Raw genomic sequence first — 24,704 nt, forward strand, 5'->3', positions numbered from 1 at the left:
CACAGTACTTAGCTCTATCCATTCAGCCCTAGTACTTAGTGTAATGTAACAAAACAAGACACAGTAGGGTGATTTATCAATGTAATTAGGTCAGTCCTGAAAAAATGGAAGTGAACAATGCCAAGGGTTTCATATCTCCCAAAAGGCACACGCCACGTCAGGGAATACAGTGCAACAGATTGTATACTTATTCTTTAAAGGGAATCTGTCAGCACCAGGCCCTACCTAAGGTATTGACAGTGTGCTGTAGCTGGCAGTCTCCTAGTGCAGTGATTTTCAACCTTTTTTGAGCCGCGGCACACTTTTTATACTTAAAAAATCCCGGGGCACACCACCAACCAAAATGGCACAAAATGACACTAAAACAGTACATATTATACATATAGTTCACGGAGTTCACTCTTGGGGGTTTTAAATCAGCTTCTTATCACCATAAGAGCTGCTTTTTAAGCCCTCAAGAGTGAAATATGCCTGGCAGAGGTCCTTTCAATTAATTATTTATTTTAAAAAAGTGAAATAAAAAAGGATAACCCCCTCATATATACAATCCCATGTAACCTCATACATACAGTCCCATGTATTCCCATATATATATATATATATATATATATACACACAGTCCCATGTAAACTCATACATACAGTCCCATGTATATGAGCACATAATTATCAGCACCATATACTATGGTGATGTGCACTGTATAGCGCCACAGTATATGGTGCTGATAATTGTGACTTATATACTGCAATATAAAGGGGTACAATGAGAAGTACTATGGCCATGAGGCCAGAGTACAAGTGCCCCCTGCTTTGCCCTCATACAGTAATAATGCCCCCTGCAGTATGCCCCCATATAATAATGCCCCCTGCATTATGCCCCCATATAATAATAATGCCCCCTGCAGTATGCCCCCATATATTAATGCCCCCTGCAGTATGCCCCCATATAATATTATTGCCCCCTGCAGTATGCCCCCATATATTAATAATGCCCCCTGCAGTATGCCCCCATATATTAATAATGCCCCCTGCAGTATGCCCCATATATTAATAATGCCCCCATATATTAATAATGCCCCCTGCAGTATGCCCCCATATATTAATAATGCCCCCTGCAGTATGCCCCCATATATTAATAATGCCCCCTGCAGTATGCCCCATATATTAATAATGCCCCCATATATTAATAATGCCCCTGCAGTATGCCCCATATATTAATAATGCCCCCTGCAGTATGCCCCCATATATTAATAATGCCCCCTGCAGTATGCCCCCATATATTAATAATGCCCCCTGCAGTATGCCCCCATATAATAATAATGCCCCCTGCAGTATGCCCCCATATATTAATAATGCCCCCTGCAGTATACCAATATGCACCAATAGTTAAAAAAAACTTACCTAATACTTACCTAATCCGCGCTGTGTGGCTGCAGGCAGCAGCTCTCCCTCCTCTTCAGGCTCCATCCTGTGAGCCGCGGGGACTGAACCTCCGGCAGACGTGATGACGTCACATCATCACACCTGCCGGAGAGGTCACATCCCGGCGTCCCATAGGCTGTTGGCATGAAATGCCGCGGCCTATGGGATTGAATGTCAGAGCAGGACGCTGACAGGTCCTACTCCGACATTCTGCACGATTGAATGTTTTGCCCGCTCACTGTGTGAGCGGGCGGAACATCAAACCGAGCGGCCGCGCAGCTTCTAGGGATATTAAAGGGACAGTGTAACATTTCCCACCGGGTTCCCGCGGCACCGCTGGCGGGTTCTCACAGCACACCAGTGTGCCGCGGCACCCCGGTTGGGAAACGCTGTCCTAGTAAACATGGTACCTTTTGGAAATATGTCTGTGGATTATGCAATGAAGAGTGAAAGAGGAGTTGTGGCTCAGCATTTGTGTCACACTCTACCACAACTCACTACTCCTCCCTCCTCCCTCACATATTTGGAATCGCTGCATGAGGAATTGTCCGCTCTATTAAAATACACTATTCTTAATCCCACATGGTAAATGGCAAAAAAATATGAAATACCAAAATTGCTGATTTTTGGTCGCATCAGAAAGAAATTAATAGAAAGAGATCAAAAAGTCTCATCTAAACCACAATGGTACAGTTAAAAACTATGGATCATGGCACAAAAATAAGCAGGCCTATAGATGGAAAAATAAAAAAAGTTAGGTCCTATTCACACGGAGTAAAACTGGCGGAATTCCACCAGCCTCCGTGTCATACTATCAGTCTATGGGAGGCTCTCCTAATACTCCTCATTTGTATAAAAAGGGGACTCCCTGGATAATGTTTGTTTATTTTGTATACTTAATAAGAAAAAACTCAATAAAAGCTTTCAAAGTTGAAGAATTTGGAAAAGTTGGGAATGAGTCCAATGTACAGTATTTGGCTAGGGCATTCCAGAGAACTGGTGGAGCACGAGAGAAGTCTTGGAGGCAGGAGTGAGAGGTTCTGATTATAGAAGATGTTAGTGTAAGATCATTAGCAGAACACAGAGCACAGGTAGAAAGGTAGGTGGAGATGAGGGTGGAGAAGTATGGAGGGGCAGAGTTGTGGGGAGCTTTATGGGTGATGGTGAGGAGTTTGAACTGAATTCTGGATTTAATGAGCAACCAGTGCAGTGACTGGCAAAGGGGGGAGACGTCAGTGTAATGGCTGGACAAGAAGATGAGCCTGGCTGCTACATTCAGGATAGACTGGAGAGGGGAGAGTTTAGAGAAAGGAAGACCAATTTGTAGGGAGTTACGGTAGTCAAGATGAGAATTGACCATGGAGACAGTAAGAGTCTGAGCTGTATGAATAGTAAGAAATAAGCGGATTCTAGATGTGTTTTTGAGGTGAAGGTGACAGGGCTTGACAGAGCTTGAATACAGGGAGTAAAAGAGATCAGAGTCTAGCATAACCCCCAGACATGAAGCTTGATGTAAAGGAGTTATGCTAGTACCACTAGAGGGAGGGAATACAATAAATTCCATTTTGAAAAGATTGAGAAAAAGAGAGGTTATAATTAGAGATGAGCGAACCTTAAGCATGCTCGAGTCCATCCGAACCCGAACGTTCGGTATTTGATTAGCAGTGGCTGCTGAAGATGGATAAAGCTCTAAGGTTGTCTGGAAAACATGGATACAGCCAATGACTATATCCGTGTTTTCTACATAGCCCTAGGGCTTTATCCAACTTCAGCAGCCACCGCTAATCAAATGCTGAACGATCGGGTTCGGATGGACTCGAGCTTGCTCGAGGTTCGCTCACCTCTAGTTATAATATTAAAGAGAGCTGATAGATACCAGAGGAGAGGCAGACGTTGAATATTTTAGTGAGATGAGTAGTGATGGCAGTAGAGAGTGACTGGAGGAGCTGTGAAGGAATAGGGTCAGTAAGGCAGGTTGTAGTTCAAGAGGAGGAGAGGGACTTGGTGACTTCTTTCTTTGTCACTGGATTAAAAGCTGATCGTGATGGGTAAATAGGATTGGGAATTGGATCCATGAGACTTTATGGCTGGGAGGTATTGTTGATTTTAGATTTGAAGTGGGACGCCAGGTCTTCAGCACACAGGTTATTGATGGGTATCTGAACTATGGGCTAAGGAAGAGGGATAAAAGTTTTAAACAGGTGTTTTGGATTGTTGGAAAGTGAAATATATCAGAGAGGTGAAGTAGGCTTGTTTAATGAGGTGAAGGGCAGAGTAATACATCTTCAGAATTAATTTATAGTGTAGGAAATCTGCTAAGGCTCGAGATTTTCTCCTCTAGCAATTGAAATAGCTCTTCTAGCAATTGTGCAACACTGTGCGTGACTGTCATTTCTCTAATGTACATCTGTTTAGCCTGAAAAGAGTTCCAAGTGTTTCTCTCCTAGCTCCTCACGGTGTACAGTGAAACCTTAGGAGACAGGAGTAACAATGCATCAATTTTAAGCCCTTCTGCTGTCTTTGGATCGCATCAAATTCATAAATTTTCACAGCACAAAACTAAAACCCAACCATGCTGCCACACTCAAAGTGGCTGGTTTTTAAAATAGAAATGAGAAAACTCATCAAAAAATAATGGTTTGTTTAGTAAATCTGTTGGTTCTGGCGGGTTTTAAAGGACATACTCATGGCACACCCACAATCACAAGTAAATCAGCCCCTCTGTCTCCACTGAGAGACCTAGCATCATAGACTTACATGGGCCTAGATCTCTCACTGGAGATGGCAGCTGTGGAGGCAGATCTTCATTACTCCACCAATGGTCCAAACATCCTCTGGAATTAGACCAGATAATGCAATGTTTGCAATTAAAACAACGTCTGTTCTTGTAATAAGAAATGTGTTGCGCACAGTTGCCGTTGTTTACACAATGTATTGAACAACGGCCGTTGTTTGCTACCCCCATGGAAATAATTGACATGTCAATTATTTCAGGCTATTGTGCATTGAAATAAATGCAATGCTGTAACAATGGCCGTTGTTTCACACAAAAACGGCCGTTGTTTTTGAGTGCTGAACAGGGGTCGTTGTTTGTGCATTGTCTGAACATAGCCCAAACCTCCAAGATGCAAACTGTATAAGGCTTGGTTCACACTATGTAAAAACAAAGGCTGTGTTTCATAACAACGGCTGTTGTCATGCAAACAACAGATGCTATTTGGTAATTAACGGATGTTTGCACAGCAACAGCCGTTGTTATGAAATATTGCTGTTGTTTTTACATAGTGTGAACCTAGCCTAAAACATGAAACCTCAAAACAAATCTGTGCACAGTAAGAAAAACTCAACAACTCACCTGAATGGCGAAGAGCTGAAAATCCCTGTTCAGTTAAAAGAGAATCAGGATCATGATACCAGTCGATTTCCAAACTGTGTATTAAAAAAAAGGGCATTTAGCTTATTATGCACTGCCTGCATCAGCTACTATATATTTTAAGGGAGCACAATGTTTATAACAGTGCTCTGTGCAACCATTTCTTGCTGCTTATTGTAATACACCTACTTCTTAGAAACAACTGTATGTGCAATATAACCTAATGAAAGTTTATCAGAACAATCGCTTTTAGGCCATGTTCACACACTGTATAATAACGCCTGCCATTTCAATTTAAAAAAACAGTCATTTTCACTTGTTTTTCACAACGGGCATTGGTTCACACAGTGTATAAAATCATGGCTTCTGTTTACAGCAGCTGTCAAATTAATGTTCGTGTCATTAATTCACGGCAATTATTGCGCAAACAGCGGCTATTATTTTAAGTTGTTCACATCAAGTACTTCTTTTTCACTATCCTTTTGACTTAGAATAATGTTTTAACTGCTATTTTTCCAATGACGGTCGTTGGAACATGCTAAACCACAACTGTTGGTACTCGAAACAATGGGTTTTATTTTGATTATCACATAACGGCCATAAATAAATCGCTGATGTAAAGTCCCAGGCAGGATTTATCTGCAACTTTGTAACTTCATTTTAATGCTGGGAGGGTTAATCTGAGGTTTTGTTGCTTATGAACTCACTGTAGTTAATCCTCGAGGCACTACAAACTTGCTACAAAGATGCAGATAGGGACTTGTTTACATCAGCCATCTCAGAAGGTAGAAGAGAGGAAGGGGAGATGGATATAAGAGCTCACACAAACTTTTTTGTGTCTTCAGCAGAAAGCAGCACCTCAGAACTGGGAGAAGGAGACTAAATAGATAATAACAAGTATGGAAGGAATTGTTAGTCTCACCATGGGCAGCAACATATGAAAAGCTATGTTTGGGTGGAATACTGTTTTAAATGTAAAAGTCCATTGAATTTAATAGAAAGGACAGTGTAAGGACAGTGTAAAAAAAAAGTACTATGCGTGAACAAGTTAAATAAAGGCCATTGTTCCCACAATAATGGCCGTGAATTAATGACACAATGTTACTGCGGCATTCAATCCATTCAATGGATTGAATGATAGGAGCTGTCCTATCAGCACCCCTGCAACAAGCTAGTGAGGTGCCAATGGGTCACTACTCTTTCAGCAAATAGAGGGTCCATACTTACTTTCTGATGCTGCTAGACTCTATTAGCAGAGCACGGATCTCACTAATACCATAGCATTGCATAGGTCAGTATTAGCAATCAAATGATTGCTTATGAAAGATAAAAATAAATAAATAAATAACAATTTTAAATATATAAAAAAACTCCTAAAATTTTTTTTTACACATTAAGGCTATGTTCACACTGCGTATGAGTCCGTCCGTAGTTCGTACGCCGCCGTACATGTGCGGCTGAAACTACGGGAGTGGGAAAAATCGACATGCGCCGGATGCGTACGCACCGCGAACATACGCCCGTAGTACAGTTATGCTTCCCTAGCTTGATTCGAAGCGATCTGAAGCAGGTCATTTACTTGGAAATCTTCGCCCAGCCCAATAAAACTCACAGAACCTTTTGGATCGAAAAATCAAGTTCAACTTGGCTGAAATAAGTACTCCGTACGGGACCGCTAGTAAATCCACAGCCGTGAGTTTCAACATTTCCGTCCTCAAACAATGGTCTTGTTCATTTTTCACGGCGCCGTATACGATCCGGCCGTAAGCTCATACGTAGTGTGCATTGTGCGGCCGGATATCGTATACTTTCAAGCGAACGCATCAACCTCAAAACTACGTGCGTATATTTGCGGTTCGCACTACGGACGGAATCATACGCAGTGTGAACATAGCCTAAAAAATGTAACCCAAAACAAATAAAATTGGTATCGCTGCATGAGAAATTGTCCAATCCATTATAAACTATTCTTAATCCCACATGGTAAATGGCGCAAACAGAAAAAAATTCAAACCATCAAAATTGCTGATGTTTGGTTGTATCATACATCAGAACAAAAGTTGATAAAACAAGATCAAAACATCCCATCTAAACCAAAACGGTACAATTGAAAACTATGTATCATGGCGCCATGTTAATAAATTTGACGTGGGAAAAAGTGCTCTAAAGGCAAAAGGCATAATATAGACCACTTGCCACTTAGAACCATTGTGATAAATTCCCCTCAAGAAGTCAAATAGCAGGTGAGCTTTGGTGTCAAACTTCCTAGCATGATGTGAACTGTAGTTTTGCAACAGTTGGAGGGCTGCAGGTTAGAAACCTGTGCTCTAGACAAAGATGATAGTTTATTTAGACTCTTTAAAACCACACCTGTACTTTTTTGAGCAGAACTTACTTGTTGATGCAGTCTCCAGTTAAAGAATCACAGTTTCCAGCACAAGCACATGGCCTGCAACCATATTCTCCAAATCCCCAATATCCAACCATACATTGATCACAAGTGGGGCCAGCTACACCAGGTTTACACGGGCAGTTTCCATTTTGAGGGTCACATAATGTAAAGGCAGTAGTGGAAAGTTTTGCTGATCCAACAGGATGACAGGAACATGCTAACAACAGAGAAAAGGAGAACAGTGAATGACCTTAACATATATGGAATATGACTCATGTATAAACACAAAGCTGTTATCAGTATCTGTGCAGACAAATCTTCACATGAAACTTAGCCTTCCTGTATATGGCCATATATACTGATTTAAGTATGACCATAATCATTAATAACGGCGGTTGTTTTGTTTTTTTTACATTGTATTTTTTATATTGTTTTAACATAGCCTATGTTCCCAAAATGTCTTTTTTTGATGGAAAAAAAAAAGTTTTTTGATAATGACGGCTGTTAACAATGATCATGAAACATATGAATAAACAAAACACTTCCAATGCACGATAATAAATGATGATGCCAGGAGTTCCAAGGTCCGGTACACAGAATACTGTCCGTGTCAGTACAGTAACACAAATATTTAAATGATTTCGAACCTCCTGGCATCATAATGAATAGTGATGCTGGAAGCGCCAAACTATTATAACTATTATGCAGAGGGACAAACTATTATAACTATTATGTAGCACATTGTCTTTCCACGGACAGTGAATGTGAATGTCTGTGAATGTCTAACAACAAGGTGTTACCAGTCTTTGGCGTGTCCCTTCACACTTTGGAGGAAATTTATTCAGGACTTTTTAGGTGAATAATTGGGTTTTTCGCCCATTTTTGGTCTACGTTATATTTGTAAACCAGTATTTGACGGACAAATATTTTTTAAATGCAACTTTTTGTTAATCTGTTTGAGTATTCGCCCAAAAATTCGATCCAGGATTAGCGCCAATTATCATTTGCTAATAGGCTAATTGCACAAAGCTGCGATGCTCGCTGCTGGTAGGTAATTGCGGAGGTGGGCCGCTAAATAACGTTCAGCACAGGTGTGTACTGTCCATCTACCTAATTCGTGGCAGTTGTGCAGGTATATAAGGTCCTCTGGTCCTCCCCCTCATTAGTCCCTGAGGAAGCAGTGCGAAACGGAGTTGGAGTGAGGTGGGAGGCCAGCGGACTGGGACACAGTACATTTGGGGTAACATTGTGACATGTGCAATAATATATTCTTTATTATTTTCTGTTCAGCATATGGAAGCAATATGGCACTGGCACTTTATTTGATACATGCATTTATGCTGAATGGGCTTATTATGTAGTTTATAAATATTCACATGCACTTTAATTACTTAATTAATGATTCATCGGTTACTTTAGTCCCAGTAGTGAGGTCTTCCACCTCCTAGGTCTTGATTTTATGTTTTTGTTCTTTTGTGATGGTATAAATAAAGTTTTGATATTTGAATTTCTGAGTGATTGATTATCATTTTTTGGATACACAGTACATTTATTGGTGTTTTCTAGTATAGGTTGGTACTGAGTATCATTCCTGTATAGGTTTTGTAATTTATCTTTTTCCAAGGAATATAGGTGTTTTTTTTTTTTTTGCATCTATGTTCAGTCCATCCCCCCCCCCCCCCCAATCTACAATCTACAAACGTGAGATTTCCAATATTTAAAGCAGACATGTCATTGGCCTGTTTGTTACGGTGAAAGGGGTATTCCACCCAAGGGCTACAGACTAAGCAGTTTTTACTCACTGAGTATGTCCCTCTGAGTATGTTGAGCCATCTCCCATCTTTCTAGCTGCCACCTTTCCAGAGTTACAAATTTCTCTATAAGCCTGTCTATATCCAAGATAACACCGGCCAGGAAACTGCTTTTACCATCATGCAGTGCTTCTACCTGAGTGGTTCTTTCGAGTAACCGCCCCTAAGGTTTCTTTCCTGCCCACTGCTCATCATTACTAGATTGCACAGTACACACAGGACTTTACTGTGCAACTGAAGCTACAACTGAAAGAAAGCAGGCCTGGCAGAGTAGAACAAACCCTGACAATAGTAGTTAGTAAGATCCTTATAAAATATAGGATTATATACCTTTAAAGCCTTCAAACACCTCCTGGCACTACTCCTGCAACACCTCCTTGCACTACTCCTGCAACACCTATGGGTATTACTCATGCAACGCATGAGACAGAGGTATTGGGAGACAAAGAGGGTCACACAGATTGCTCATGGGTGGTGTAAACAGGACGAAGGGGGAAGGGGACGCAGAGGGGAAAGGGACAGAGAAATAAGGGCGACACATTCTTTGCATCCAGAGGGGGTGAGTTGGCAGAAAAAGCACCAAAAGGGTGCAGAACACATAATTAATTGCTTTGACCAATATCTAATGCTACGGCTGGGCTATAACTTAATTTAAAAAATGTTATGGGGTGGAATACCCCTTTAAGTGCCATAGGGATGTTCCCCAGCATGGCATGAGCCTAGGATAACGCCTACCCTGCCAGCTTTTGCCGTGTTGGGGAATATTCTCTGGTCATACTAACAAACAGGCTGCTGACTGTTCCATTTTAAATTGGATCTATTGTAGCACCAGAAAATGTTAAACATGCATGCTTATTGCAATTTTCAGATCTAATAGCGGTACTGTTCTTAAAGCGACTCTGTACCCACAATCTGACACCCCCCCAAACCGCTTGTACCTTCAGATAGCTGCTTTTAATCCAAGATCTGTCCTGGGGTCCATTTTGCAGGTGATTCAGTTATTGTCCTAAAAAACTACTTTTAAACTGGCAGCCCCGTGCCCAATAGCCGGGGCTTAGACTGTGTATGCACAAGACCGTGATAGCACTGGGCCGTACTATCAGTGTCCGTTTAATTCACCCAAAGTGCAAGAAGAAGCAATATCAGAAGTCCTTCCTTCCTGCAGCGGTTAGGCTGTACAACCAACACTGACCTATGCAGAGATCACTCCACAAAAAGAACTAAAATAGTCTAATGTTTTTATTGTATCTTTTTACCTTTTCTTCTCTTTGTCTACTTTAATCGTAATGCCTTTACTTTACCTTTAAGCTTTTTGTATGTGTAATATCTATGCTGCTGTAAGACACTGAAATTCCCCATGGTGGGACTATTAAAGGATTATCTTATCTTATCTTATTAGGCTGGCACCACCTCTCTGTCCTTCCTCCCCACCCTCCTCATCATTAGGAATGCTCCAGGCAGATTGTCTCCTATTCACCAGCTGTGTCAGCACGGCACATGGGCTGGATCGTTAAGGCACCTGTGCAATGTTCAGCATGGAGAAAATGTTCCAGTGGCATTCCTAATGATGAAGAGGGTGGGGAGGAGGGAGAGAGAGGTTGTGCCAGCCTAATGCATACACAAGCTAAGCCCTGTCTGTTGGGCACAGGGCTGCCAGTTTAAAAGTTGTTTTTTAGGACAATAACTGCATCACCTGCCGAATGGACCCCAGGACAGATCTTGGATTAAAAGCAGCTATCCGAAGGTACAAGCAGTTTTGGGGTCAGATTGTGGGTACAGAGTCACTTTAAAAGGGTTATCCAGCATTACAAAACCAAGGACACGTTCTTCTAGAGACAACACAACTCTTGTCTTCAGTTCCTGTGTAGTTTGCAATTAAGCTCCCTTCACTTTAATGGAAATGAGTTGCAAAATCCCAGCAGAACTGGAGACAAGGGTGGTGCTGTCTCAGAAAGAAAGTGGGCATGTTTTTCTAAAGGCCCGATCACTAATGTAAGCCTATTACACAGCTCATGCAGCTAAGGCTGCACAGACATTGTTAGCGATGTCCATGCAGTCCTTACCTTGTAAAGTGTAAAATAATAAACTTTATACATACCTCTCCACAATCCCCAGTGTTCTTCTCGATTCTGCCAGCTCCTTGCTCGAACTTTGGAGCTTGTCTCTGAAGTAACAGGCTGCTCAGGCAATCATTGGCCGAGAAGCCACAGCACCGTCGCCAGTGATTGGCTGAGTGGCCTGTCACTTCAGAGACCATCTCAGATGTTCCAGAGCTGGCTTCGGGCACTGGCAGGGGACAGAAGCTAGAAGAACACAGCAAGAAGGGCAGCGTGAACATGTATGTATAAAGTATACTTTTTTACACATTCAGCAGCTGTCGACCGTGCATCACTATTATACCTAGCAATGCGCGGTCGACAGCTGACGATTTTGTCACGGTAGACCTAGCCCTTCAAGCCTCACTTTATGCAAATAAAATGCCATTACTGCACCACCAAGCAGCAATGTTTTGATGAAAAATATTTTAGTAATTAAATGGCAAACACATTGTCTGAGGTGGCAGTTCTCATTTTCATTTCATTTGGAGCAGCAGAAAGCCCTCCAGAGAGCTGGGGAAGTTTAATTTTGCTAGCTCTGTAGGTAAAGCTGCTGTAGGCAGTGTGTACAGCCCTTGCCCAGTGGTTTATTGAACTCTGGTTCCCTTTTTCTGACCCAGAGGTCTTGATTTTCACTTTCCCTCTTTCAGGTCTTGTTCATACTGTTCTTTTTTATGGCATTTTAAAATGCATTGAAAATTATCCCCAAAAAAACCCTCCATACCCAAAGCATGCTCAATTTTGATTAAAAATCGCGGCTGAGCACAGTTATGACGCAGCAGAGGGGGGCCGGCAAGAGCGGGTCGGCTGGCCTCCCGAAGATGACGTCTTTGAAGAAGATGGCGGACGGGGTCGGTCGAGACGGATCAGGTATGTATACAGCACCACACTTCCGGGTACACGTGCGGGGGTGGGGGGACACGGGAAGGGGGTGATTCACAGACATATAACATACATTACAAAGTTGTACAACTTTGTAATGTGTGTTATTCTGTGAATAATTGCTGAGCGCCGCACTACCCCTTTAAAGGGGTTAATTAGCGCTACAAAAACATGGCCACTTTCTTCCAGAGACAGCCCCACTCTTGTCTCCAGCTTGGGTGGGGTTTTGCTGCTCAGTTTCATTGAAGTTAATGGAGCTTAATTGCAAACTGCACCTGAACTGTAGACAAGAGTCGTGTTGTCTCTGAAAGAAAGTGATCATGTTTTTGTAGCACTGGATAACCCCTTTAACTACCTCCAGAAACCCGTAACTAGCAATATCCTAAGTGTCCTCTATTGCCTGCTACTAGGCAGCTAGAATTAGAGCTCCAAACATATAAAATAGAGCCTTGACAATCACAAATACGTATATGAAGCTCTTCAGCTACTTTTCAGTAACATACTGTACCTACAGATTAGACATTAGACATAAAGGAGAATAGGTATTAAAGTGTCACTGTCACGCCTTGATTGTCTACTAAACTGGGGGAACTGCTGGATAGATATCAATAAAATCACTCAGAACATACTACTTTGAAAAAACAAAGAAAAAAACAAAAAAACTTTATTTGGGCCATAACCAGTGTCAAGGAGATGGGGACTATCATTTCCTACACCTAAGGACTGCTACGCCTCAATATGCTATATGCACAGTGCTCTGCCCTGATTATGCAAAGGGACGCATTTACAGCACAGTGAGGCATAGCAGTGCTAGGGACCAGGGAACAATAAACTACACCTCCTTGACACTATTTATGGCTTGATTTAAGGCCTTTTTTTTATAAATTGTAACGCCTGGAGTCGTGGATCCACTGAACCGTCACTAACCGCACCAGGGAGCGGAGTCTAAGGGGCCGCTGGTTTTTACCAGAGCCCTCCGCAAGGCGGGATGGGCTTGCTGCGGCAGGTGACCCCCAGGTCGCTACCCCTGGCTTGGTTGCTAGTGACAGCAGGCGAGGCGTGGCAGGAGCAGTAGGCAGAAGATAGTGCAGGCAGAGGTCTGTAGGCGTAACCGCAGGTGGCAGACAGTACTCAGGAACAATGGGTTAAGCAGCGGACAGGGGCTAGGGACCGGGTCAGCGGACAGGACCTAGGAACAAGGACTGAGGTCAGGAACAACGGGGCTGGGACAAACGCTATGGGAAGCATGTAGAGGCTCCAACACCTGTGGTGGGGCAGGGCTAGAATTTATAGGAGAGTGCAAGAACCAATTAGGGGCGGACTGCCCTAGGAGGGGGGGACGCGCGCGCCGGCCGGCACAGCGACGGACAGGAGCGGGGCGAGGTGAGGCGCCCCCAGGGGCCGAAGTGGCAGCAGCGCCGGGTCCCTGCATGTGGACACCGGCGGCTGCAGAACAAGGTGAGGGGGTGCGGCGGCGGTCCGGAGCGCGGGAAGCCGCCGCAGCCCTGACACAAAGCTCTGCCAGCTAGGTAGGGTAACACTGTCACTCTTAAAATTATAAGCAATTTATATTATTATATATTGTTTTTGGAATCTTTTATTTGCTGTTCTGTGTCACATCTTTCATAAGAGTTGCTTATCCTGTACAGCTGCTCCCTTCTACTACCTGCATTATGTAGAAAGTGCAATAAAGCAGACTATATCAGTGTTCCCCAACTCTTGTCCTCAAGGGCCAAGGTCATGATTTGAGACTATCCCATACAAAAGACACCTGTGGTGAAATCGCATGTATTCACTATAATTATATAATCTGTGAAATACTATGGAAATACTCAAAACATGACCTATTTAACATGACCTGGGGAACACTGGACTAAATTACAAAAATATATTAATGTGCCTTCTCTTTGTAACCTATCATGATTTGTTAAGGACCCATGCAACCCATTTGTTAAGGGCCCATGCAACATAAGCCTCACACTGTATTTAACATTGAATACATTATACGCTTTTTTACTAGTTAATTATCATTTAAATTCTATGAAAAACGACACTTCTAGACGTTATTTGTCAATGTCTTAAAAGCAAGAAAATCTGTGCCAAATTGGAGCAAGAAAAAAGAAAACAGATCAAAGCTCCAGCAATTTATTACTGAAAGCCATATAGTTTTAGCTCTGCCAAATATTCCTGTTACGTGTAATAAAGGTGAGAGTCTCTATGACTGAGTAGTCAAAAATAAATTAAAAAATATATGAACCATGATTTGGTTTTTTGTCTATTGAAAATCAGTGAATATTCTATAATACATACAACCAAATGACAAACTATTTTAAAGTTTATAGAAATAAAATTCACAACAATGGTTGAGATTTTTCACACTTGCGATGTTTAGTTTACTTAGTTTACTCTTTTCTAAGCTGTCGTGTATAGCAGCATGCATTCAGTGAGTGTTCTTTGAAACATCTGTTAAATAAAAGCTGGTTCTATGCATTTTACTTTTTTTTGGACAGTTTCTAGAACGTAGATTTTTATACTTATATGCCACAAGAACCAATAAAATATTTACATTTTCAGAATACTTACTTACATTACTTTCAGTCTGTGTGGCCTGTAACCATTGGGACACATAGTAATCTTTGTCCCGATGGCAGCAAAAGATGTACAGTAATTGTAAAAAAAACCAGCCATACCTTTCAATTTCCTATACCAAAGAACCTGTAAGATGCATTCATGTTACCATATTCTGCATATTCCAGGTCTCACACATTTTAGGAACAGCACCACATAAGCGACAAACATAAGTATTAATAGGGGGCATTCAGGCTGGTAGCACTAATGAGGGGAAAAACCTTTGGGCAATGTTGCCAGAACTTTTATGGGGGGGCACTATGGCTGCCAATGCTATTGGAGTGTTGTGGTAGTTGCTCTTCTATTTTAAGCTGCTTTAAAAGAGCACTTTAAAGTGACACTGTCACCCCCTTTGTGAATTCTGACATCTCTACACAGGTGTAATGGGTAATTTAGCGGTTTTCATACCTTATTTTATATCATACGTTATGGTGCTTGTTCAAGTAAAAAGTCATCTTTTATCAACTGCAGATTATGTTAAGTGGGCGGGGCCTAGCAGCATTATCGCCACTTGGCCCGCCCACAATGCCACCGTTGCCCCCCCCCCTCACCAACCATTGGAACAGGATGGCCAACAGGGGCCAACTGTGGCATTGTGGGCAGGGCTATGTGGCGCTACTGCCGCGAGGCCCCTCTTACTTAACACAATCTGCAGTTCAAAAAAGATTACTTTTTACTTAAACAAGCTCCATGACATATGATATAAAATAAGGTGTGAAAACTTCTAAATTTACCCTTTACATCTGTGTAGAGATGTCAGAATGCACAAAGGGGGTGACAGTGTCACTTTAAGCTAAATTGGGGCAATGTGTTAGGCCCAGTTCAGGACCTAAAAGGCAGGAACATTAGGGAGTGTACTTTTGATATATTGGGGGAGATTTATCAATGTGCGCCTCTTAGTAAATGCTTTATGAAATGTATCATATATTTTATTACTTTTGGTATATTTCACCTCATGCTTATATCTGAGTACATTTGTATATCTGTAATTTATATTTTCTTGAGACATCAAGCAACAAGATTTTTTAGATCGAATCTCAAAGTTTGTGCCCAGGTCCAGATTTATCTTTGCCCAAAGGAACCAATGACATCACAACTTTCATTTTACCAGAACTCATTAGTAGAGATAAGAAGCAAAGCAATTTGTTAGCTCGGCAGCCTTTTAACTTAGTGGGTTCTCACTGGGTTCTGGGAAAAGCTAAATCCAGTCTTGGGAAACTGGAAGAAGTTCCCCAGGACTGGATCCAGCCTTTTCAGGTATCCAGGGAGGAGTGGCATGGAGCAGCACTTAGTTAAAGGGTTTGGCCACTTTATAGTAAAATTGCTCAGTGTACAGTATTAGTAACTGTACTCACTGTATATACTGACAGCAGCTCCCTGTGTACCTCATAGAGCTAAAATCAGACTCTCCTCCTCCAGGCTGGGCTGTCCCGCTCTGTGGTGTTTTGGTCCATAAGATTGCTGACATGGAGGAGCATGTGACCAGGCCCCGCCCCCCAGTGTCCACCACTGAGCCTGTATATGTTTATGGAGGACACAGTGGACAGGGCATGGTCGCATGCTCCTCCATGTTGGCCATTTTATGGACAGAAACAAAACAGAGCAGGGCAGCCCAACCTGGTGAAGAGGAGTATGGTTTTAGCTCTGTGAGGTGCACAGGGAGCTGCTGTCAGTATATACAGTGAGTACACTTACTAATACTTTGTACTGACCTATTTTACTATAAAGTGGCCAACCCCTTAAGGCTGGGTTCACACTATGTATATTTGAGGCTGTATTTGGTCCTCATGTCAGGTCCTCATAGCAACCAAAACCAGGAGTGGATCGAAAACACAAAAAGGATCTGTTCACATAATGTTGTAATTGAGTGGATGGCCGCCATATAACGGTAAATAACTTCCATTATTTCAATACAACAGCCGTTGTTTTAAAATAACAGTAAATATTTGCCATTAAATGACGGCCATCCACTCAATTACAACATTATGTGAACAAAGCCTTTCTGTGTTTTCAATCCACTCCTTGTATACAGCCTCAAACATACAGCCTCAAATATACGTAGTATGAACATAGCCTTAAAAGGCAGCTGGTTGATGAGCCAACTGCCAAGCTGATGAAGCACTTCGCTTTGGTATTATTGTATATTTGCTTATTTCTACTCATTAGTATTTAAAGGTTGAGCTGTGATTGGTTGCTGTTGTTTTCTCAGAATGAGAAATCTTGTCCACAGTGCCAAAGACCTTGTTAGATTCTGTGTAACTTGCCAAAAAAATGTGTTGTTGTTTTTTTGAGCTGTTCCATATTTAATAGTTTTAGATATGTTTTAGGCACTCTTCCACAGAGTACGATTATAAAGGGAATGGCATTGTCAACAGGAGGCATTGCACAATTAGCAATTGTGCTAGAATTTTGGCACAGGTTTTGGTAAGTCAGCTACTAGATGGTCTAAACTAAAAACAGAACATCTCCAGCTGCCCATGTGCTCATAGGTGGTGTAAATTTCAGCTTAATTTTATGCTAGTTTGCTGCTGTAAGTTATGGCCAGTATGAGAGGCCACCACCTTTACTACAAACATAAAAAGTTGCAAATTAATGTGCTAAATGGGGGGGGTTGCACAAAACTGCAACTTTTTGATGCCAGAAAAGATGCATGAAATTTTAATTTATTTGTTACAATTTTTTTTGTTAATAAAAGTGTAAAAAGTAGGCAATTGTGTCCATACTAAAAATCTATCATTCTGGCATGTGTCCTCTGATAATATCTATTGTTATTATTACTGATTAAGTTTGCACTTGGTAGCTCAGTCCAAGTCTTCCAGCTCAGGAAAGTTACAATGTATTCATTATGTGAAAGGTCTGAGCTATTTAAAACTTGTGCAATCTTTCCAACACGTCTGTATTCTGTCTCTGTTTACCTTGGCTCCTGACTATTCATGCTAGTAACATTTTCTTTCACCTTTCTACAGACATGCCAGACACCTGCACACTGCACAACATGTGAGGTAGCTTACAAGCACAATTCACCATTTTATACATTACTCTTGGCAATGTTTACTTCTGTTTTTAAAGTAGGACTCAACCTAGCACTTGAATGCAAGGGTTACTGTGACTGCTCCAGGACTGTCTTTTTGCAAATATTTTCCATAAGGAAACTAAAGTTTGGCTGTGAGAATTTTGTGACTTTATATCATCTTAGAAGCAAAGCAATTGGTCCCATGCCTATCATTAACAGGAATAAATCAAGAAACTTACTGATTGCATAAATTATTTTTTTTTACCCCTGATACACTGAAAGTGGTACAAAACCCCTCTGGAAAAATCCACAATAAGGCTACTGGGGAACCAATAACAGCTTAACTTTCATTTCTTAAAAGGGAGCTGTCATTTATATAAACCTTTGAGATTATGATGTCAAGAGCTCCTAAACAGTTTAAATGTTGGTGCTACAGTATCCATGTACTGTACTGACAGCCACGTGTTGCAAAGCTCCTGGCATCATAAGATACTTATGTAAAAAATGTATTTTCTTTATTAAGTTGTATTATAAAGTTATGTAACTTTATTAAAGAAATGTAAAAAAAAATAGAATTTTTATTTTCTGTAACACCCCTTTAATTAATCACCAGCAAGTAGGAATTTATTTGACAATTTACTTTTAGGCTAAGATCACACATAGTATTTCTGTCAGTCTTTTGGTTAGTACTTTTTTTTAACTAAAACCAGGAGTGGAACTTACAGGGCAAATTTAAAATGAAAAGATTTGCACAATTTCTGTGTTTTCAACCCACTCCTGGGTTTGGTTGAAAAAAAAACACTGACTAAAAGATTCATATAAATACTATGTGTGAACATAGCCTCAAAAATAAAGAGCAAAATAAAGTATGTCCTCAATACACACTGCATTTGTATGGGCAGGATAGTGAAGAGCATTTTTTGTTTGTTTCTAGTGTGAAATGCAATAAGAACAGTAGGAATCATAGATAAGAGGATACAAAACTACCCGTTTTACCTTTGCAGGCATCCGGTGATGAGAATGGGACCCTTAAATTTCGGAAGAAACCAGACTTGCATCTCTGGCAGTGTATTCCTTCTGTGTTGTGCTGACAGTTGTCACACACCCCTCCACTTCGGTTGCCTGATGTCAGCCACACATCCATGTCAAAATGACAGCTGTCAGCATGACCATTACATTTACACTCTATCAATGACAAATGAGAGGACAGAAAATAAACTACCACAATTTATCAACAGGTACACAGCATGTAAACATTTTGAAGTGAGCTAAGATATCCACACACAATAAAATCAGTGTCGGACTGGGGTATTTGGGGCCCACCAATGAAGAACCAGTGAGAAACAACATGTCAGTAAGTGTTAGTGCAGGTTCTAAAGCTGGGGGCCCACCAGAGGATCCTGTGGTTCCCTGAGGGGCCAGTCAAACACTGTATAGAATGGAAGTGTTTCCCAGGATTATACTATTTATGGCCTAAACCATCAATATTAGAAGGATTGGATTGTCAGTAGATGAACCTTACAAATCTGTCAGAAGTGGCGCCAACATTCAGGTGAGCACTGCAGTCTCTTCATTCATTACAAAGCAGAGAGCCATACATTGTATAGAAATGTGAAATGGGTACATCAACCGCAAAACATAAAAACTGTGCCTAGCAATAAAGGGGTTATGGTGTTTTCATTAGTGCTGCTACCTCCTCAATTAATTAAAGCAATTATTCATGTGTAGGGTAGCAGCCCTTTTGTAGGACCATTACTACACCTTATTTAATAACCTTAAATGTGTATGTGGCTCTGGTGAAGAGAGAACAAGTCAAAATGTGAGTATGAACCTCCCTTTTCCCCCCTCCCGCAATGTGTCCATCCCAGCAAGATAGGAGGTCACTTAAAGTGACACTGTCACCCCCATTATTCATTTTTCAATCTTTAAAGATGTGTGTAACCCGCAAATAGCTCTCTGCATACCTTTTCGTATTTTTTTTTTTTCATGAGGCGGGTTGCTGAGAAATTATAACTTTGCTGAGTGTCTTCTAGCGCCACTGGGCGGGGCTTAGTCCCTGAAGCGCCACATAGCCCCGCCCAGTACATCGCCGTTGACCCCGCCCCCTTTGGCACGTCATATCTCCCGGACGACGCTCACAGTCTTGAGTACTCCAGGACGTCGGTGACGTGCGCGTCCACATCCCCCTGCGTCCGTCAAGTGATGCGCAGGCGCAGAAGGTGACCACCGGGTCACCCACATCCTGCGGATTATACCAGCCCCTCGCCGTTCCGAACGCTCCTGAGCCCTCGCTGCGGCTGTGAATTTCCTCACAGCCAGCAGCGAGGTGCAGAGATAGTTTGCAGACGCACTGCGGCGTCCACCTTGCACTGCGCATGCGCCGAAAAGAACCTCCGCATCTCCGCGCCTCGCTGCTGGCTGTGAGGAGATTCACAGCCACAGCGAGGGTTTAGGAGCGTTCGGAACGGCGAAGGACTGTGCGGCTGGTATAATCCGCAGGATGTGGGTGACCCGTGCGCATCACTTGACGGACGCAGGGGGATGTGGACACGCACGTCACCGACGTCCTGGAGTACTCAAGACTGTGAGCGTCGGCCGGGAGATATGACGTGCCAAAGGGGGCGGGGTCAACGGCGATGTACTGGGCGGGGCTATGTGGCGCTTCAGGGACTAAGCCCCGCCCAGTGGCACTAGAAGACACTCAGCAAAGTTATAATTTCTCAGCAACCCGCCTCATGAAAAAAAAAAATACAAAAAGGTATGCAGAGAGCTATTTGCGGGTTACACACATCTTTAAAGATTTAAAAATTAATAATGGGGGTGACAGTGTCACTTTAACCCCCTTCCTTGCTGGTATGGGTGCAGTGTCAGATCAGTCTGGCCCCCAGGGGGTTAAGTGGGAACACAATGCATCCTAGATTAACCCCTTTGGGGCCAGACTGTAAGCAGCTATGTGTAGGGTGTTCTGCTTCTGCCTTTTTTGTGTCTCTCCTCTTTGTTTTTCAGATATCGGTATGCTAAGGAATACATTGGATTCCATGGATTACGTTGATGAGCAGCAGCTTGTTTTTAGTTTTTTTTTTAAGTTAACAAGGAGTTTGGGGGTGTTTTTCTTTAAATAAAAAATATTTTTTAAATGTGTACTTTGTTTTTTTTTCTTTACTTTACAGGCTTAGTAGTGGAAGCTGTCTCATAGACAGCATCCATTACTAAGCCAGGCTTAGTGTTAGCTGGTAAAATGGCTAACACTAACCCCTCCATTATTACCCCAGTACCCACCGCTACAGGGGTACTGGGAAGAACTGGGTACCAGTAGTCCAGAAGAGTCAAAATTGGTGCTCCTGGACTGGACGGTGGCAGACTGGTATTGTTAGACTGGGGAGGGCTAAAATAAATTGCTCTCCCCATTGTGGTATTACACAGCTGTTGCTTGTTTTTTTAACCTGGCTAGTTATGGAAATGGGGGAAACCTTTCAAGCTGTTTTTTTTTTAACATAAAAATTTAAAAGCGTATAGGGTTCCCTTCCTTACTGGGACAGGAGCAGTGTGGAAGGGACATTTATACGTACATTCCAATGTCTTTCTTCACCAGAGCCCAGCACACTGAGCTTGAAGTGTGTCGGGATCTGGCTCCACAAATCTCCACTCAGCCAATCATCAGCTGAGGTGGGACATTGCTGCAGCTGCTGATTGCCTGACCAGAAACTGCACAAGTCTATGCTCAGCCAGTCAGCGACTGCAGCAGGGTCCCACCTCAGCCACTGATTGGCTAATTACTTGAAGACAGGCATGGGAAGTTTAAAATCCCCGACTCCCCAGTGGAGCATAGTCTGGCACACAGTAAGTCAAGCAGTTTGGTGCTTATTTACATTATTGATCGGCTCATCTCATAGGACCCTAAGGAAAATGCTAAAGCCAGATAGCTGTGGTACTTTGCAAATGGCCATCATCAAAGACAAAGGCATCATGTGTTTTATCTCCCTATCACCTATCTGCCTGTGCTCTGTTCCTGGTACGGATCTGACAAATTCCCTTTAACTCAAAAGGGTCCTTTTTTACTTACTTTCACACGTGTTAGGTTCCCCAGTTTTACCATTTGCTGCTTTCCAAGGTTGATCATTATAAAGGGGAGCACATTGCTCACAGTGAGGACCTGCTGTATTGTGCTTGCAAACACATCGGCCATGGACCTATAAAGTCAAAACACAAAGTTAAGATCATTAAGAAGATTACATTACAAATGTCAGGCTGATTCTGTGACAAGACAGCAAGCAAATGAGTACATTTATATATGTTAAATCTGTCTTACTTTACATTTTGTGGATGTTTTGCGATTCCTTTGCCATTATAAGCCATGTTCGCATATTATTTTTTTAAGGCCAAAGAATGCCTGTTGGTTTTAAAATAACTGCCATTATTTTATAATGACGGCCACTAATAATGTTCATGAACATTATCTGCAGTCAGCATTATCCAAAAACCTAACAGTGATTTTCATACAGTGGCAAAATGCTTCCACAATGTGCAAAACAGCCCTAGCCTGCAATTCCACTCTTGCGACCAAAACCATGCCTCATGTGGGTCACCAAGAGCTGCGCAATGTTGCCAATAATCCATAAATAAATAAGGTTTTACCCAGATGCGTTGCTTTCCATGGAGGAACCTCACCTGCTTTTAACTGCAAGCAATAAATGTTTTCATTAACTGCATTCATTACTTTTAAATCCCCCCACATCTCCATATGCATCCAGTGAAAGAATTTCTATATACTTTTATATTGAAATGATACATTTCTTCTTTCAAGTGTTTCCACACCAATTCAATAATTATAATTGATGTTTTGACCTGTTTTGACCTTGCTTATGATAGTTGTCTGGAACTCAAAGACAAGAGTGCGGTTTACAGTACTGTATATTATATATAAGTGTGTTGTATAGTACCGCAAGTGTGTGCAGTTCTGTCCCTAGATACATTACATACATTATGATATTAGGGCTCTGTTCATACCATTGAAATAATAGTTTTTTTTATTGGACAGCCATAATTTAACTACAAATAAAGTTCATTATTCTATAAAGACTGATGTTATTCATACAGTATAATAATAGTTTGTGCCATAAAATAACATTAAATTGTTGTTAAATTATGGCAATCGACATCAATTTGACTGTGAGTTAACATAGCCTAAAGGGGACCTAACAGCAGGTAAAAGACTCTAACTATTTCTTAATCAACATATTTTCCTACCTTCATCCCAAGCATCAGTTTCACTAAATCTATATGTAAATGAGGTGGTTTGGTGCACTGGGTCTTGATTTAAATTCAAGATTTCACAAAAAAAAGACTGAGGATGAAGGTAAGAAAGTGACTTTCATCCTAGCCGATCTAGCGATTCCTAACAAAGGAGAAGGGGCGCCAGAGGACACGGAGGTTGGACACCCTGTGATGTCATATTTGTCCTCTATCCTGTAGATAGAGGACAAGTACGTTTAAATCTGAAAACCTCTTCAGGGTGTGTTGACACAGCCAGTTTGTAGAGGATTTCACGGTGTGAGCTTGCTCACTGCTGTGGTTTGCTGACAAATGGTTGATAATAAGTGGAGTTGAAAAAGGAGTTGTTGGTGATTCTGTGGGTTTGGAGTGACTGATATATTGTTGTTTTTGTGCAATTGTGTGGTGTGCATTGCTGCAGCGCATAGATAGCTAGTACCATAGCTGCTTAGGCTGGGTTCACACTGCGTTTTTGCAATCCGTTTTTTTCATCCGTTTTTTGCAAACAACAGATGAAAAAAACGGATGCATTTGTGTGCTTCCGTTTTGATCCGTTTTTCCATTGACTTCCATTGTAAAAAAAAGGATTAAAACGGATCAGTTTTTTTAACAGACACAAAAATAGTGTCAGCTACGTTTTGGTGTCCGTAAAAAAAACCCGGATCCATTTTGATCCTTTTTTTTACAATGAAAGTCAATGGAAAAACGGATCAAAACGGAAGCACACAAATGCATCCGTTTTTTTTTTTCATCCGTTTTTTGCAAAAAAACGGATTGCAAAAACGGATTGCAAAAACGCAGTGTGAACCCAGCCTTAGTTAAACAGGTCCAAACTGTTTTTTTTCTCTGGTCTGCTCTGCGCCTGGGGCTGGGGTTAATTGATCTCAGGTGCTTAAATCAAGGCTCAGAGCTCACTGTGTGTGCTTGCTCACAAATGGTTGATAATAAGTGGAGTTGAAAAAGGAGTTAAAAGAAGGAGTTACAAGTTCTGGTAAGTGCTAAATCTCTTTCTTATTCACTGTTTTTGTTGCACTGAGGATGATGGCTAGTAAGATGGAAGGTTTCATTCAGTGCGCAGTCTGCCGCATGTACGCACAACTGGAGCAGGAGTTCCAGGGTGAGTACCGCTGTGACAGATGTGAGCATGTTGCCCATCTAGAAGCTCGAGTTAGAGATCTGGAGAAGCATATTGCAACACTGAGGGAACTTGGCCACCTTGAGAGGGAACTTCGGCTCGCTGAGCAGGAAGTTAGTGGGGTAGTGATGGAGGGTGGTGATATAGATCAGGAGGCCCAAGTAAGTAGCTGGGTTAATGTAGTTAGAGGGACCAGTAAGGGATCCAAGAAAAGGAAGGCCACTACTCCTACTATATACCCAAGCAAAATTGCCAAGTTAGGTGATGATGCGAGGGCATCCGTGTCAGAAATGGCAGCTCTAGTGGAACCTGTTCTCCCTAACAGCCGGGGGAACAGTCCAACTAGTAGTGGGAGGGATGGTATTGTAGGTAGGCCTAGACCAGGGGTACTCAACAACTTTTAGTGAGGGTCCACTTACCGGGGTCTATTGTCAGGTGAAGGTCCGAGCTGAACATCAGTAGGAAACGTGTTTTGTTACTTTGTCACAAACGTTCAACTATTTATATACAGAATTGCTGCTTATTAGCGGGAAAATTGGCATTTTTTTCTCTCTCACCAGGCCTTTGATATTAGGTACAAAGGGGGTGACTGCCCTGGTAGTATATAGCCCCCCTGTTGCTCCCCCAGTAGTGTATAGCCCCCCCTGTGCGCTCTCCTTCAGTAGTATATAGCCCCCTGTTG

General features: G+C 42.0%; 1 protein-coding gene across 1 annotated transcript in view; it reads right to left on the minus strand.

The window, feature by feature from the left end:
• NTN4 (netrin 4) overlaps positions 1-24,704 on the minus strand; it is a 79,731-nt gene that overhangs the window by 13,884 nt on the left and 41,143 nt on the right. The window contains exons 4-7 of the mRNA XM_069974347.1: positions 21,680-21,806; positions 18,613-18,801; positions 7,190-7,403; positions 4,777-4,850 (exon numbers count right to left, since the gene is read on the minus strand). Of these exons, the coding sequence (XP_069830448.1) occupies positions 4,777-4,850; positions 7,190-7,403; positions 18,613-18,801; positions 21,680-21,806 (604 nt within the window). The remainder of the gene's footprint in view (positions 1-4,776; positions 4,851-7,189; positions 7,404-18,612; positions 18,802-21,679; positions 21,807-24,704) is intronic.

The sequence above is a fragment of the Dendropsophus ebraccatus genome, chromosome 1 (genome assembly GCF_027789765.1).
Source record: "Dendropsophus ebraccatus isolate aDenEbr1 chromosome 1, aDenEbr1.pat, whole genome shotgun sequence".
Lineage (NCBI taxonomy): Eukaryota > Metazoa > Chordata > Amphibia > Anura > Hylidae > Dendropsophus > Dendropsophus ebraccatus.